At 42.4% G+C, this 16,655-nt stretch overlaps 1 protein-coding gene across 1 annotated transcript in view; it reads right to left on the reverse strand.

The window, feature by feature from the left end:
- Positions 1-2,466: 2,466 nt before the first annotated feature.
- LOC121269849 (cation channel sperm-associated protein 2-like) overlaps positions 2,467-16,655 on the reverse strand; it is a 57,748-nt gene continuing 43,559 nt past the window's right edge. Inside the window, exons 12-13 of the mRNA XM_041174886.1 lie at positions 7,077-7,235; positions 2,467-4,893 (exon numbers count right to left, since the gene is read on the reverse strand). Coding sequence (XP_041030820.1) covers positions 4,862-4,893; positions 7,077-7,235 — 191 coding nt within the window. The 3' untranslated portion in view covers positions 2,467-4,861. The remainder of the gene's footprint in view (positions 4,894-7,076; positions 7,236-16,655) is intronic.

The following is a 16,655-nucleotide window of genomic DNA, read 5'->3' on the forward strand; positions in this document are numbered from 1 at the left end:
GCCTACTATCCCCCAAGTGCTCAACCCCTTGACAATCACACCCTGACCCCCCCGACTACTCAACCACCTGCCCACTTATCTGCCACCCTACCCCCTCACCTGCCATCCTGTCCCTTCACCCACCGCCTGCCACCCGATCCAAACACCCAATTACTTACCACCCTACACCCTCACTCAACCACCTGCCACCGTATTCCCTCATTCACTTACTTGCCACCTACCCCTCACCCACTTACTTGCCACACTTATCCCCTCACTCATCCACCTGTCACGTTACCTACCCACCCACTCTGTTGCCACCCTACCCTCTCATGCACTTATCTTACATATTTACCTTCTCTCCATAGCTTTTCAAAGCGGCTTTGGGACATTTAAACTGACCGGAATACACAGCTAGAGCTGCAAAAAAAGGCGGCAAGGCTTCTATGAAAATTCTCCATGCTGCTCCCTGCAAGGATCACAGTATGGGTTTAGAAGGATCCTCCATCGGAATATGGGCCCGACAAATCTTAGGAAGATAAGTGGGTAAGTTTTTGTGTGACCTGGGTCGGAAATAGGGATTCCAACCTAGATCTGGGCCATCATCTCTCTCCTGTGCTACATATAGCACAATGGGCCCTAACTTTTTTTTTTACTCATTCATGGGATGTGGGCATCACTGACTAGACCAGCATTTATTGCCTGTCCCTCACTTGTTCAGAGGTCATTTAAGAGTCAACCGCATTGCTGTGGGTCTGGAGGCCCATGTAGGACAGACCAGGTGAGGACTGCAGATTTGCTTGCCTAAAGGACATTGGTGAACCAGGTGGGTTTTTTTTTACAACAATCGACAATGGATCATTAGTCTTTTAATTCCAGATTTTTAAAAATTATTATTATTGAATTCAAATTCCACCATCTGCCATGGTGGGATTTGAACCTGGGTCCACAGGGAATTACCCTAGATCTCAGAATTACCAGTCTAACGACAATACCACAACACCATCGCCTCCCCCTCCTGACTAGCTGTACTGGCCTACGGGAATTAGAAGAAATAAATACCTATTTTCCAGGTCATGAAAATTATGTTGCCATTTCCGTTCACTGGAGCTGCCTGGGGCCTGCATTGAAAGACTCCCCGCAGGCCCCAGCAAAGTGTAGCTCCAGTGAATTCAAAGAGGCCACATCCCCTTTTCTACAGCATTTGCTGCCATGAAGCAGGTACATTTAAAGGGCCAGAGAAATTGACAGGCTGGAGGAAGGTAAAGCTCTAAGTTACATGGATAGGATTTGGGGGGTGGGTGTGTCCAGGGGGACAGTTTGTGGATCACAGGGGTGGGGTGGGGCGTCAGTCAGAGGTCCGGGGGTGCAGGGGGATTGGCCAGAAGTTTGTAATGGGGTCTGGGGGTTCGTTAGAGGTCCAGTGGGGGTATAGGAAGTCTGGCTGGAGGGGTTGGTCAAGGCACGGGCGGGAGGGGATGGGGGCTCCGAGGTTGGGCGGAAATGGCAGTTGGAGGTCCGGGGTGGATTGTGGGAGGTTGGTCCAAGGTCCGGGGGGTATCGGGGGGAGGTCTGGGGGTTCAGAGGTCTGGGAGGGATCATGGGGGTGTCGGGGGCAGAGGTCAGCTGAAGATTTGGTGGGGTGGGAGTGACAGGGATTGGGAAGTCTATGGTGGGGGCAGTCCAGCGAGGGTGGGAGGGTGGTTGGGTTGTTGGAGGTTGGGGGAGTAATCGGAGGTCAGGGGAATGGGGGATCAGATGTTGCAGGCGTGGGGGATCGGAGGTCAGGATGGTTGAGAGTGTTGGATGTCAGGGGTTTGGAGGGGTGTTGGAGGTTGGAGGCGTGGGGGGAGTCCTGTGGGCTGGGGGAGGTCAGGGGTGTGGGGCGAGTCCCATGGGGTTGGTCTGGATCTTTACAATAGTTACTCAGAAGTTAGAAGAGGTTTTAATTCTTCTAACTTTTTCTGAGTAACTGTTGGTGTAACCCCGGTGGAACCATCCGACAGTTACGATTTAAAATGAATTTTCGGATGGTTTCCAGCATAGCACAATTGTCCAGAGGAAGGTAGCACTTCCTCACAATTGCAAACACTCACCTGGGAACTTCCCAGATGGATTTCCCAGCACATCTTTGGGGTATTCCCAAATTCGATGCTGGGGAGCTCCGAAGTTACAGTCCAATATGTATTACAGATTTGTCATTATTATTCCCTCAGTGCAGGAGCTACTAAATCAGGCTTTAAATTTGGATCTATTTAGAAGTGCAAAAATAACTAATGATCCTTAGTTTGTCTTTGTTGTCATATATAAACTCGATAGAACTGTTAAAATTCCCCGTGGAGAATGCAAACTTGCAGTAATTACACCAGGAATGGGATTACTGCCAAAATAAAGCAGTAATCAAATTCAAATGTTACATCAGACAGGATTCCAAACAATGTTGTTACATTTAAAGCAGTGTTAATATCATAACATAACCACAATATCTTTAATCCTTTATTTTAATTAGTTTATCATGTCGTGTAATCCTGCTGCAAAGACCATTTAAATTCTTGTATTTTTCCATTTACATCATGTGGCTTTGTGTAAAATGTTATAGTCACTGATTATGTTTTCTGTTTTTCCAAAACATTGTCCATCATTGTGACCTGTTTTCTCTTCCCAAATGTGTGGTATATTGATGATTGATAACATAATGCTCATTCTAAGGAATTCAGAAAGATAATGGGTTGGATTGTCAGTGACAAAGCAAGGGTGCTCGCCTTTGACATTGAATAAAGCCTTGCTGAGAAATCTATCCATCTCTGTGGTGAGAACTTTTAACTCTTAGCGTTCTTTAATGGGCATTCCCAGCACTGAGTGACATCATTAAGCTGTCCATGCAGCCAATCATATTACAGAATTCTCACAGCCAGCCTTTCAGGAAGAAAAATGCACAAATAATCAAATCACATTGTAAACATTTTGCATAGAGGTAGAAGCTGAAATACCACAAAAAACTTAAATTTCATCTTTAGCTATTGAAAAAATCTAGTAATTAATCATAATGGAGATATTTATCAACATTCCACATTTTTTGAGGGCCAGGTCAGTTGTTCAGCAATAGTTATAACTACGGTCAATGTTAAAAACTATAGTTGTACCTCATTCAACTAGCCTTAACTTTTTCCAGAGCTACTAAAAGCAATATGAGAGATCAACTGATTTCACTGATTGCTGGCTTGGGTTGGGAATTTGGGGAATTGTGGTGATTGGGATCCACAGTACAGCTAGTGGCAGAGCAATAAATGATAGACTGCAATTACAGGATTTCATGGGTATGACGCCATTAAAAACTGCAAATTCTAGGTCAATATAAGATTATAAAGAAGTCAAGGATTATAAAAAGCATCTTGCCCCATTGAATCTCCACTATAATTCTCTCATTACGATGTTATATCTGAAACCATTTTACTGTTTTTGTCTCCACTAAACTGCCTGGTAATCTATACAAAGTGTTTTTCATCCTTTGAATAAAAAGTTTCTCACAAATACTTTAAATATACTTTTCACTAATATAAATTTCTATTCCCATGCTTGATGGTAACATGAACCTCTCTCTATCCTCCAGAACCCATCCCAATTACCTTCTGACCCCACAAGCAAGCACAACCCCTCTACTGTACAGTATTCCTGCAGCAGTTTGTTGTTCCTTGTCCCTTTATTCCATTTTTTGGTGGCCTTTGTTTAATTTCTGATGTCTTGTCCTCTAGAATAGCCTTCACCCTATCATCTTGTACCTTTTCCCTGTTTTCAGAAACCTCTAACCTCTCAAAATCTTGTCCTTTTTAACAATGCTCCACATTTCCACTTTTTTATCTCCTGCTCGGCATGCACTGTTATGCCAACCTTGGAGACTTCTTGAGGAGCACCACAGAAAGCAGGATGCTGTTTTGCCCTCTGATCTTACTTTCTTGGCTTGCCTTAAGGTAATAGTTTATGCCATTTAGTAATTAGGGTACCTCAATGAAGTCTACCCTTAGCCTTCATTTTCTAGACTCCAGAGGTTGAGCTTCTCCAAATTTCCTTCTTAGCTCATCCTCTTTACAATGGGGGCTCATTTTTGCAGCTCTTTCTGCAACCCCTATAGTGCCATCCCAGAAGGGAAAAACAGTTCGGACCAGTACTCTTATTTCCCAGTTTTTACTCGTGGTCCATTTTAAAGTATACAAGACCAGTTCAGACCAGTTTTCTTATTTCCCAGTTTTTACTCGTGATCCATTTTAAAGTATACAAGACCAGTTCAGACCAGTATTCTTACTTCCCAGTTTTTATTGCTTATTTTTTTCTGGAAAGTGTATATCTTTCTCTCAGAAAAGTACTGCACAGACTGGTTGAATTTTCACTTTCACCATCCGGTGTAAAAGAGGCAGGAGCAGATCAGCCATCTGTTTGGCACCGCACCCAAATTTAATTTCCACTGACAATGCAAATCAACTGGTCAATCTGGTAACACCCATTTTCTGCCTGCCAGTAAGAGTAAAAAATTCAGCCGAGTGTGTCACTGGGTCCATCATTCCTGAGTTACAGCATAAAAGGAAATGCCAAGTGGAGGCTTGGGCCTTCCCAAATAGAGGCAGGAAACAAGCATGTTGCCCCTTCACCTGCATCAGAACCTCAACCAAAATTCTTTGTGCAACTCAAGCGAAGGAAATAACTGAAAAATTATAGCAGCAAGAGTGAAAGTGAAAATAAAATAAACAGGGTATCAAGTTGAATTGAAATGGTTAAGTTGCGATTTTGGTAAGAACTTATTTAACAAACATTGTTGCTACAGAGTTTACAATTAATATATTTTACATTCTTGAGTGTACATTTTGGTTGCCTCCATCTTGAAGTCTTTTTACACATCATGCATATTCAGGAGGGCCTGACCTGCAGAAAACAAAAATACAAGTATCAAATACCTTAGATAGACTGATAATTTCACTTCATTTCTAGAATTAAGATCCCTTCTATACTTCTGGCAAATAATTCACAGTATCATGATCTGAACCTGCTTTAGATCTGGAACTTTTTATTTAATTTTTACAGCTGGAAATAATTCTATCTGCCTACTTTTGAACCATAATAGCATTGGAAATCTACATACAAACACCAAACAGTGAGACAGGCAACACAGTGATTTATTATATTAGAGGTCCAAGGCACTGTGCTATCAAAGGTGCTGTGGGATTTACTGCAGACAAACCCAATTTAGGTTTATCATGTAAAATCAGGAGGCATTGAGCAAAAGCCAGTGGTTAGACTACAGGCAGGGGTGAACAATGAGACGCCGTCTCAAACACCATTTCAACAAAAGCAACATACTGCTGATGCTGGAAATCTGAATTAAAAACAGAAAATGCTAGAAATAACTGGTTATGTAGCATTGGTGGAGAGAGAAAAACCCGAGTTAATGGTCAGGGTTTTTGGGTCCTGCCAAGGTCAGAAAAGGAGGTGGATAGGGGCCCAACAATACAGGCAGTAGATGGAGTGCCGGTTTCCCAACACCGTTGCCGGACCAGACATTTTAAGGGAGGCACATTTGGGGTCTGGTAAGGCTACCCGCCCCCATAAGGGTCTGGGTACAGCCAAAGGCTGGCCAGTAGAGGGATTCCCAGCCCCTGCCAACCACAGTGGTGGCCAGGCAGCTTTTTCTATTTTTTATTTGAATTCTTTACTGAGAGGCCACCCTCATGTTGGAGTGCCATCTCAGTTACTTACTTTTAGCCATCCAGCTTCAAGGGCCCGCTGCCACCCTCAATTGCACAGGGAACCTGTCTCCAAAGACAGTGCCTTGGAGTGCCTGGTCAAAATTCGAATGAGTGACTGTTTTCTCCTGGGGACAGATTCGGGGCCCGGAAACAGTTACAGTTCCTGTTTCCCACCCCCAAAGTGAAAATCCAGCCTAAAGTTTCAGTTCAATGAGCTTTCGATAGAACCACAATTTCCTTTTGCCGTTGCGAAACTTCTAAAAGGTAACTTAGAAAGCAACACTAGCAGAGATCTGACAGACAATCACCTTCCTAACTTTTGGTGTGGAAGAACCAGGGTGGTTTGATTTAATTTCTCATATTTATGCTTCTACCTTTCAATTTCGTCATTATTGAAATTAAGAAAATGAGAAATAGGTGCAGGAGTCGGCCACCTGGCCTCTTGAGCCAGGTCCACTTTTCAATAAGTTCAAAGCGGCACTTCAATATCAACTCCACTTTCCTGCCTGATCCCATACCCCTTGATTCCCTTAGTGTCCAAAAATCCATCAATCACAGTCTTGAACCTGCTTAACTACTGAGCACCTACAATCCACTGGGGCAGAAAATTCCAAAAGATTCACAAACTTCTGAGTGAAGAAACTTCTTAAATTAGTCCTATGCTGCATTGCTGAGCTAAAACATTCTGCCACCCAATGCTCATTTGTACTGATTATTAATGTCACTTCTGCCGTTAATGATTACATGACATAATAAAGATGTCAGCATTTGAGATGTAGGTTATAGAATTGTGTAGGTTACAGCACAGAAGGAGGCCATTTGGTCCATCATGTCTGTGCCACCTATCTGCAAGAGCAACACACCCAGTCCCACTCCCCACATTTTCCCCTGAAAATCTTTTCTCTTCAGATAATTTTCCAGTTCTCTTTTGAAAGTCATGATTGAATCTGCCTCCAACACATGTTCAGGCGGTGTATTCCAAATTCTAACTACTAACTTTATGAAAACAATTTTCCTCATGTCGCCATTGCTTCTTTTGCCAATTACCTTAAATCTGTGCCCTCTAGTTCTTGACCCCTTCGATCAATGGGAACAATTTCTCCCTATCTACTCTTTTCCTCATAATTTTAAACAACTCTATCAAATCTCCTCTCAATCTTCTCTTCTCTAAAGAGAATAGCCCCAGCTTCTCCAATCTATCCATTTAACTGAAGTCCCTCATCCCTGGAGGATGGCAGCCAGCTCTTGGAAGGAAGCTGCTGCTGTCTATAACTCGAGAGCTTCTTCTTCCGCAGTCTGGTATCACCTCCTATGTTCCATCGGCATGCTCATCATTCATTTAGCACCAGTGATTGCACAAACCTGCAAGAAATTGTAGTTTCTTCCGTTCCTCCAGATTGTATTGAATTTGTTCGAGTAGTTCATAGTAATGAAACAATGAGTCCCTTGGCCAGATGACCTTCTCTCTTGCCGCGTTACTTTTCATCAGCTTTATATTTTTACGAACGTAGCTCTCCCAGTCTGTGTAGAAATGAAACCAATGGTTTGTCATTTCTTTTGCACTTAATCGCGTGGCGTACTAACTGCTAAAAGCACACAACTAATTTTGTGATTCTACACATGAATCAGGGACCAGCAGTCACAGGGAGCTCTTAGCCGGGAGGCTGCCCTTGCAGCGGGTGCTGGGGCAATGCAAGAACATTAACTGTGGACTGGAGAAAATGGAGTGCTTTGTCTGCCTCATGCATCTCTCGACGGAGGAGCTACTCAGTCTAAGTAAGTCTAAGTCTGCCCTTGTGGGATTCTGACAGAAAAGCTGCAAAAGCCCCAAACGTTGGTCTGTGGTTCCTGTGGGCTTAATTTGATAAATTTTTAATATTAGCTATTTAAGGACAAGATGATGCTTAAAGCATTGTTAACATGTATATGTATATGTAGGATTTTGCAACCCGCACCAATTGAAAATAACTATCAAAGCGGGATACATCCCTCAAGATAGCACAGATATTCAATATTTAAGGACAGTCAAGTGGGAATCTATATAAAGATGGAGATTTAAACTTGAAATCCTCAGTTAAGCACCCAGCAATCTATACAAAAGTGAAATACTGTGGATGCTGGAAATCTGGAATAAAAGCAAAATGCTAGAAAAACTCAGCAGCTCAGACAGTATCTTTGGAGAGGGAAGTAAAGTTAATATTTCAGGTCAATGACCTTCTATAAGAAATGGGAGAATTAGAGATATATCAGATATTAAGCAAATGCAGGGGCAGGGGAAGGGGTGGGGAGGAATAAATAAAAGGAAATCTCTATGATAGGCTAGAAGGCAGGAGATATTAAATGACAAAGGTACAAAGAAAAAGGAGATGGTAACAGTACAAGTAAAGAAACAAATGATGGGTCTAGAGGAGGTGTAAATAGCAACAGCTACTGTTTAAAAAAAAGGGTTATGACCTGAAATTATTGAACTCAAACTTGGGCAGGATTTTTACCTCGTTGGGTGGGCCTGGGAGCGGTTGCAAAGACGACCAGTGCCCACGATCAAGCCTTGATACCGATTTCACACTTGCTGGCCAAATAACAGCCAGCCAGCATGAATCACGTATTGTAAAGCTGAGCGCTGCCTGGGTGGGGGCAGAAGGAGGGCAAGTGTGGAAGTTTGCGGATGTGTGCAGGTATGTGCACTGAAAGCTCCCTGAAGGCACAGAGCTGCCTCAGGAAGCCGAAGGTCTTTACAAACACAAATGAAGAATTTAAAAATGTTAAAAACATGTCCCCTCATGTGACTCTGTCAGCGAAAATTTCCATTTAATTATTAATTTAGAGCACTTCCAGCATATGCCTGCTGGCCGAAATATTGCGCGAATGTGCGATGACTCAGGACACTCGCCCAACATCATTTTACGCTTGAGCAGGTTGGCCGCCCACTAAGCTAAAAATTCCACCCTTGATTCTGAAAGATTGTAAAATGTCTAATCATTTCTCACCTACATGCTGCCCCTCAGCAACACCATCCAAAAGACACAGCGTTAGTTTTCACTTGGATGATGATGGCTCTCAGCTCTACATCACCACCACTGTCAATGTAACTCTTTCGAGTACCACTGTCAATGTATCAGTATTTACATTGTCAAGGTCCATAACAATCTTCTTGTTAACTGACAATTACATTGTTTGGCAATTACATTATTAAAACAGGTGATGGGCTTTGGTTCACCTATAAATGGCTATAGCTGTAACACTCCAGCGTGGAAGGAACTTAGAGAATCTGCTACACTGAAGAGCTGTCATGAGAATAAACCAGCCTCAGGTGAAAGACTAGCTTTGGACTCATTCTTCCATGAAAAACAAGCACTTATTGTGACTAATAAACACCTCTCTCAACTCCTCCTCTGTTACTAATTTATCAGATGATTTATGTAACATCCAGTACTGGATGAGCTGAAACTTCCTCCAATTAAATACTTGGAAGACTGAAGCCATTGTTTTTGGTCCCTGCTCCAAACTCTGCCCTCTGGCTACCAATTCCATCCCTCTTCCTATCTCAGATTAAGCCAGTCTATTCACAACCTTGGTGTCACATTTGATCCCAAGATGAGCTTCTGATCTCATATTTGTGCCCACCTATTTCCACCACTGCAACATTGCCCAACTTCACCCCTGTATCAGCTCATCTGCTGCTGAAACTCTCACTTATGCCTTCTTAACTCTAGGCTCAAACATTCCAATGTAATTTTAGCTGGTCTTCCACATATTTCTACCCTCTGTAAACTCAAGGTCAACCAAAGCCCTGTTGCCCATGTCTTAACTTGCAGCTAGTCCTGTTTCCCAATCACCCCTGTGCTCACTGAGCTACATTGGCTTCTGGACAAGCAACATTTTGATTTTAAAATTCTCATTCTTATTTCATTATGAATGTGAGGCTTTACTAAATGAATACATTTTGGGACTGTCCCTTTAATTCAAGGTAAAATGGAGGAACAATGAGGGTCATGTGACTGTTATGAGTTCTTCCCAACAACAAGTCATGTGGCTTGGTTACTATGGGGACAGGGGGGGCACAGGTTGAGACTCAGAGACAGCTAGGTGCACAAGTTCACAGCTGTCACAGAGTTTTGGACAGAAAGCGAGAGAGGGACGGGGGATCTCTTGGAAAGGCAAAAGGTTGCAGCTAGTGTAGTCAGCAGAAAGGAATATTCTGCCTTTCTTTGAATGACCAGGCAGAATGTGGGAGAGAGATGAATCCCGTGGCATTGTAAAGACTCTGGAAGGTTTTCCTTGATTAGGTCAGGAGGAGAAAATGCTGGAGTGGGCTTTACTGCTAGTAGTCGGTTCAGAAATTATTCAATAACCGAGGGATGTGCCTTTAAACGGTCACTCAACATTATGACTGGGCGAAACAGGGAGACATGAGCCCATTGGAAGCTGAGTGCGACTATAGATTGTGCTCTTTAATGACTATAATCCTGTGGACACCATGCTGGAAAGTGTATGTGTATATAGGGGTTATTGGTTGCATTAAGAAAGAAATAAGGGTTATTTTTTAGAATAAAATAAAAACAGAAAATGCTGTAAAAACTCAGCAGGTCTGACAACATCTGTGGAGAGAGAAACAGGGTTAATGTTTCGAGTCCATATGACTCTTCTTCAGAGCTTTTCATTTTAGAGTACTAGTTGCCTAAGTTTTGTTTGGTCAATGTTGCTTATAGTTTTCTTGTTACAGTAAAAGTCTTAAAACTTGTCCTGCAATTCCTTTATGTCGGTCTTTGGGAATTCAAATATCTTTTTAAAAATCTCTATGGGGATAGTAACAATTTGCAAATCCCTCCATGGCCTTGTTCCTCACTCTCTCTGTAATCTCCTCCAGCCCTACAACCCTCTTGAGATATCTGCACTCCTTTAATTCTGGCCTCTTGTTCATTCCCAGTTGGTAAATATGCCTTCAGTTGCCTAGGCCCAAGCTCTGGAATAACTTATTCTATACCTTTCAGCTTGTCTACCTGGCTTTTCTCTTTTCAGACACTCCTTAAAACCTACCTCTGACCAAGTTTTTGATCTTCTGAACTAAAATCTCCTTATGTGGCTTGGTGTTTTATAATGCTCTTGTGAAGCCACTTGGGACGTTTCATTACGTTAAAGGATCCATATAAATATGAGTTGTTGTTGTTTCTTGACCTTCTATTGAGGCCGAAAACAGAGAGGTCAAAATGGGAGTGGGGCAGAAAATTAAAATGACAGACAACTGCAAGTTTGGAGCATACTTGTAGAGTGAATAGTGGTGTTCCTTAAGAGTCTGTATTTGGACTACCCAATGTACAGCAGACCACATTGTGGGCAGCAAATACAGTGTACTAAATTGAAAGAAATACAAGTAAATCATTGTTGTATCCTGGAAGGAATGTTTAGCACAGTGGACAGTGGGAAGGGAGGAAATGTTTCATCTTCTGTGCATGCATGGAGAGATGTTGTGGGAAGGGGAGGGAATGATTGAGAAGTAGGCCAGAGGTCACTGAGGGAGCTGTGCCTTCAGAGTGTTAAAAGGGGAGAGGAGGGGAGGGTGTCTTTTGTGGAGGGTGTCACGCTGGAAATGGCAAAAATGGCAAAGTATGGTCCATTGAATGTGGAGATTGGTGGTATGGAAGGTGACGACAAGAGGAATCTTATCATGGCTCTGAGAGGGAGGGGAAGGTGTGATAGCAGATATTTGGGAAATGGGATGTGTACTATAAGGGAGTGGCACATATAGGGTTAAGGTGGAATTGAGTACTGCCCACACAGTGCTGTAAGAGAACACATGACCCGCACCTAAGGGTCAGTCTAGTGTTGGAAAGAGCCTTATGCACAAGCAAGCGTGGAAACAGCTCCTAGTTTGAACCCTCTACTATATGTACATAGTTCTTGTAGCTAATAAATACTTACAGCTAACCTACTTAAACCTACAAAGACTTCATTAAGACTCATTGAACGGTATCCAACACCCAACAACATGTATAAGATATTAGGGTTTTGAGGTATAAAACCCTTCCAATTAAAATCTCTAAGTTCTGTGTTGTTAGTTTCTCACACTAGAGACCGCAGTTGTGCCTGACCTAACAAGGTACGAATAACTAGTGTTTATGAATCAAGTAGAATTTATTAAGAAAGATTTTACATTTATTTAACAGAAAGCAGTGAAGACAATATGGAAGTTCCTTATCCCTCAAGCTCCTAGGATTCCTTGAGTGTTGCCAGCACAGGCAATGTCTTTCCCTTCTTCTAGCTCTGAGTGATTTTGAACTGGGTCCAGAAGAATCATACCCCAGAAGCCATGTAACACTGTGCCAACAAAGACTCCAATTTTCCAACTTTTCTCCCTGCTCTTCATTATTCTGGAATCCCTTATTTGAAAATAGTCCAAATTCACCTCTTCCATTGGCTTAAGGTGCGAGTCATCTGATGTCACCCCCACCTCTGTAACTAGAGTCATGTAGACTAAAGGCAAATGTCCATCCCTTTTCCCCTGGGCTTCCAGAGTTTACATTCCATTGCAAACAAGTGTTAAATCCTTTAGATACAGATTACTATATAAACAATGTCATCTTCTTTTGCCAATAGTACAGCTATCGTTAACATTCACATCAACATACTCTAACCCATTCCCACAAATACTAAAGCCATTAAGAACAAACATTAAAAATACTTACTATCATAATGTCAAAACAGAAGGAAAGGTTTCCCTCTAATATAGGTGTCCTGTTCTACAAATATATTTAATCAATTAAATCAATGCATGGGTTTTGTCTAAAGATAGTGTCATCCTAAGTTCAAACTACTTTTCAGTCATTTCTTCAAACATAGAGGTGTTGAATCCAACTCTCAGACAACTTAAAATCATAAAACCATTAAGTGTAGTTTCTCACAGGCAACAGTTGCCATCCTGTAAAGTATCCCAACTGCATTGACTGCCCATTGTCTCATGAACAGAAATTCCAACTGAACCATTTAAAAAGTGGTTAACCATAAAATCCATAAATGTTACAGACCAACAATAAATCCTAAAAAAAAAAGATTCCTTACATACGTGATTGCTTCAGGTCCGGATAAAAAGACAGAAGCCCAACAAGTTAATACACTACTTTATTCGGTCAGCCATACAATGGATGACATTATTGCTAACAAGGAATCAATGAATCATCTACTAAGTTAGAGTACTAATATCATTCAATGTTCATTTTAACCTAAGGAGTAATAAAATTCTTGAAAGGGCTAAATTTAATAAGTATGTCCAGCAGCCATTCGTTAATGATCTGTACATGGTGTCTGAAGGCTGCAAATATGGAGACCTAAAATCTGAACTTATCAGGGATAGAATAGTGGTTGGAGTAGCGGACGATGCACTCTCAGGCATGCTGCAAGTAAAGCAAGATCTAACCATTGAGGAAGCTATCCAGATTGTCAGGCAGTGTGGACTCCATGTGTAGCAAGGTCCATTTTAAGAGGAGAGAGAAACCATGGTACAAAGGAAACCCCACTGTCCAGTTAGTTAAACAGCACAGGAACAGGGACACTCCAGGCCAAGGGAAACATTACCCTAATCAACAGAAGAGCGTCCATGCCAGCACTGTGGAGCAAAGCACCCCCACAGATGAGATCATTCAGCCCAATGCTTTCAGTGTAACAGAATTGGACACTTCGGCAAACTGTGCTAAGGCCAAAACAACTAAACGTGCAGAAGACCCAAAAATTATTGACAAAGCTGACATTGCACACGAAGAGGACACACAGCCATGCTTCTTGGGTGAGGTCAAAAATCCTGGATTTTCGTATTGGAGTGGGGACATGTCGGTTAATGGCCGTCTCACAAACTTTAAATAGGACATAGGAGGCAGTGATATGGTCCTATTGAACAAAAAACTGTGGCTGAGGGACTTCTGGCTTCAAAGAACATCCACAGCACTCCATCAGTCTGGAGGAATCCAACTTCTAGTCAGAGGCATGATTCTGGAACCACTAAGATATGGTGACAAACAAATCTTTGAGCTGATGTACATCAGACGGAGCCAGTCTTTTTCTCTCTTGAGCAGAGATGCTTGTGTAGCTCTGAAACTCTTCTAAATAGCAGATGATGTCAAGACAACCATTGTTGTAAATTTTACAGCACTGGAAATTCTTAAGAGCTCCAACAAGAAAGAGTAACCTGACTGGGACTTCAGCTCTGCACTGTCTTCTCTCTTTGCAGAGACAGTTTGTCCATTTTCATTACAGGTGCCAGAAAGCCCTCATTGATCTTACCAGCCAACCACTCAGATGGTTACCATGAAGCCTCCAGTAGAGCAAAGACAAGAGAGCAACCAACAACCAGAAAATCTTCAACTCTCAATCTCCAAATCAACAGAGTTTACCTGCAATGGCAGAGCCTACCAGTCCTCTGACATTAGTACGAACAAGCTATGGAAGGGTTATGATGCCTCCAGGCCACCTGAACCTATAAACACAGAGACTTGAATGGGGGAGATGGAGTAGTAAGAACAATGTAAATATAAGAGGTAAATGAGAATAACTTGAAATACACTGGATGAAGACTTGAAGGAGGTGTACTATAAGGCCCTGGCACATATAAGGTTAATGTGGATCTGAGTACATTATCGCCCTCACAGTAATGTACCGAAACACATGATCGGCACCCAGAGGGGTCAGTCTAGTGGCGGACAGAGCCGTGTGCACAAGCAAGCATAGAGATGGATCCTAGCCTTGAACCCTTCCCTATATATACATACATAGATTTTGTAGTTAATAAATACATACAGTTAACCTACTTAAGACTACAAAGACTTCATTACGACCCACCAAACGGTATCCAATACATTACAACAGAACGGACACAAATGAGTGCCCTCAACCATGGTGGAGAGGAATCCTTGATTGAGGAAAAAGGCATATTGGAAGCACTGGTATAGAAGGTGGCAGAGAAACCAGGAGTTCAACTATTTCAGATCATAACCACTGTCCCCATTTTTTTTGGAAAGCAGCTACAGGTTGGGCATCCAAAATGAGGCACCTCAGGACCAATTTTCAGATTTTCCTGGATTTTGGACAACAACATTAACAGTGCATAGGTAGTTCCGGCAGGGTTGGGTGGGGTCGCGGGTTCATTAGGTCGACTTGGAGCATGGAAACTGGATTGGTGGGCCACTGTAAGCAAAGTGGTGAAGCCAATAACTAATCCAGTGCGCCACTGAGAACTAGCGTCTCAGCCAAGTTCTCCCACTATTTGGACAATAGGTCTGAATTTCATTTAACTGAATATCCAAATAGAATATTTTCAAAAATGTCTGGTTTTCAGACAATTCTGCTTTTTGTTCAGCCGCATTTTGATCATCTAATCTGTACTGGTAATGATTCTGCTCTTATTTACACCCACTCTGGAGCTATCTTTTTGTATCTTTGCTTTTCCCATTATTGATCTTTTTGCCTTGCACCATCACCCCTTTGTCACTTTAACTCTCCTGCTTTCCCCCCTATCACAGAGCTACCCAGTTATTTCTTCCTCCCTTTGCATGCCTCTAAACTTGCTTAAAACCTGCTGCATCTCCAATTCTTTCCACATCAAACGAAAGTCATCAACTTGAAACATTGGCTGAGATTTTCCAGCCCCACCATGGGGGGACCCATCGCAGGTGAAGCGGTGGCCCAGCCCAAAGTCCAAAGACTTTTTGTGGGCCTGGACAATCCTGGCAGTGGACAGGGCCAGAAAATCCCACCCATTGACTTTGTTTCTCTCCACAGATGCTGCCTGACCCACATTTTCTGTTTTCTTTAGCAATCTGACCTTGAGTAGGTTCACATTTAAGAATGTAAATTTGCACTGCTAATTTTGCAGCCTGCAGTCTTTTATTGAAAGGTGTTAAGAAACACAAATACTTACCTTAATTTTAAATTGACAGTTGGAGGTCAGGAACTCAGGTATCCTGCGCATGCGCTAGCTGGGAAATGGCCGCACATGCGCAATTGATGCCTTTTACCGTCTTTAAGCCAGGGACTGGCCCTGTGCACCTGCGCAGAAGGAAAAGAAGCAAAGAAGTGAAATAGTGCTAAAATTGCAGGTCAGGTGACCTGAACCAGAGCGCCACTCCAGAGAATGTGTTCCAGAGAGCAAGAGACGGGCAGTGGGACAGGGAGAAGTCCCAAACCAGGGAGAAGGTCCCAGAAAGGAAGTCCCAGGCAGAGACAAAGACAGGGATCAGGAGTAGCTCCCCCTAAGTAAAGTTAGGTGAAGAGCAGAGAAATAGGCTTTAAATTAAAGACAGAGCTGCATGGAGCAGAATTGAAGCAAAGTGGGCTTGAGAGAAGCCCAGAAGATCTGAGAGAGTAGCCGAAGATTTGTGACTCAGTGCTGTGTGGCATAGGGGCAAAGGTACCCCTTTGGCGCAAAGGTGTTCTGCAAGGTATGGCCGAGGATCCGAAATTATGCTTGTAAGAAGAAACTTGAGTGTACTCAGAAAGGAATCTCAGAAGGCGAGACTGACACCTTGGAGATGGACTCTTGTTGAAGTGAGTTCCACAAATGGGGAGATTGCAAAACCTTGTGAGAAAGATAAAGTTTCAGTGAGACTGGTTGACTCACAATGGGACAAGCATCTGGGTGGGTTGTTGATAACTCCATAGAATCTGCTTTGGTCACACCTGTCATCTACTTTGAAGCACGATGTATCTGACCATAGTTCACCTGTTAATTCACTTGTACCTCATACTTACCCTGATGTTACAGTATAAGATATATTTTGTAAATTGTTTTATCTTTCTGATTTTGTATCCGTCTGTAGAGATATTGCTGGGTGAAGGAATGGTGAATATTTGAAATATTTTCTTGCATTTGTATTGCGTTCTTTCCAACCTTTTTGCCTAGTGTAAGATAGTTCAATTTTCTTGTTTAATAAATGTTTCATTCTTTGTGTTAAAAGT

The sequence above is a fragment of the Carcharodon carcharias genome, chromosome 26 (genome assembly GCF_017639515.1).
Source record: "Carcharodon carcharias isolate sCarCar2 chromosome 26, sCarCar2.pri, whole genome shotgun sequence".
NCBI classification, from domain to species: Eukaryota; Metazoa; Chordata; class Chondrichthyes; order Lamniformes; family Lamnidae; genus Carcharodon; species Carcharodon carcharias.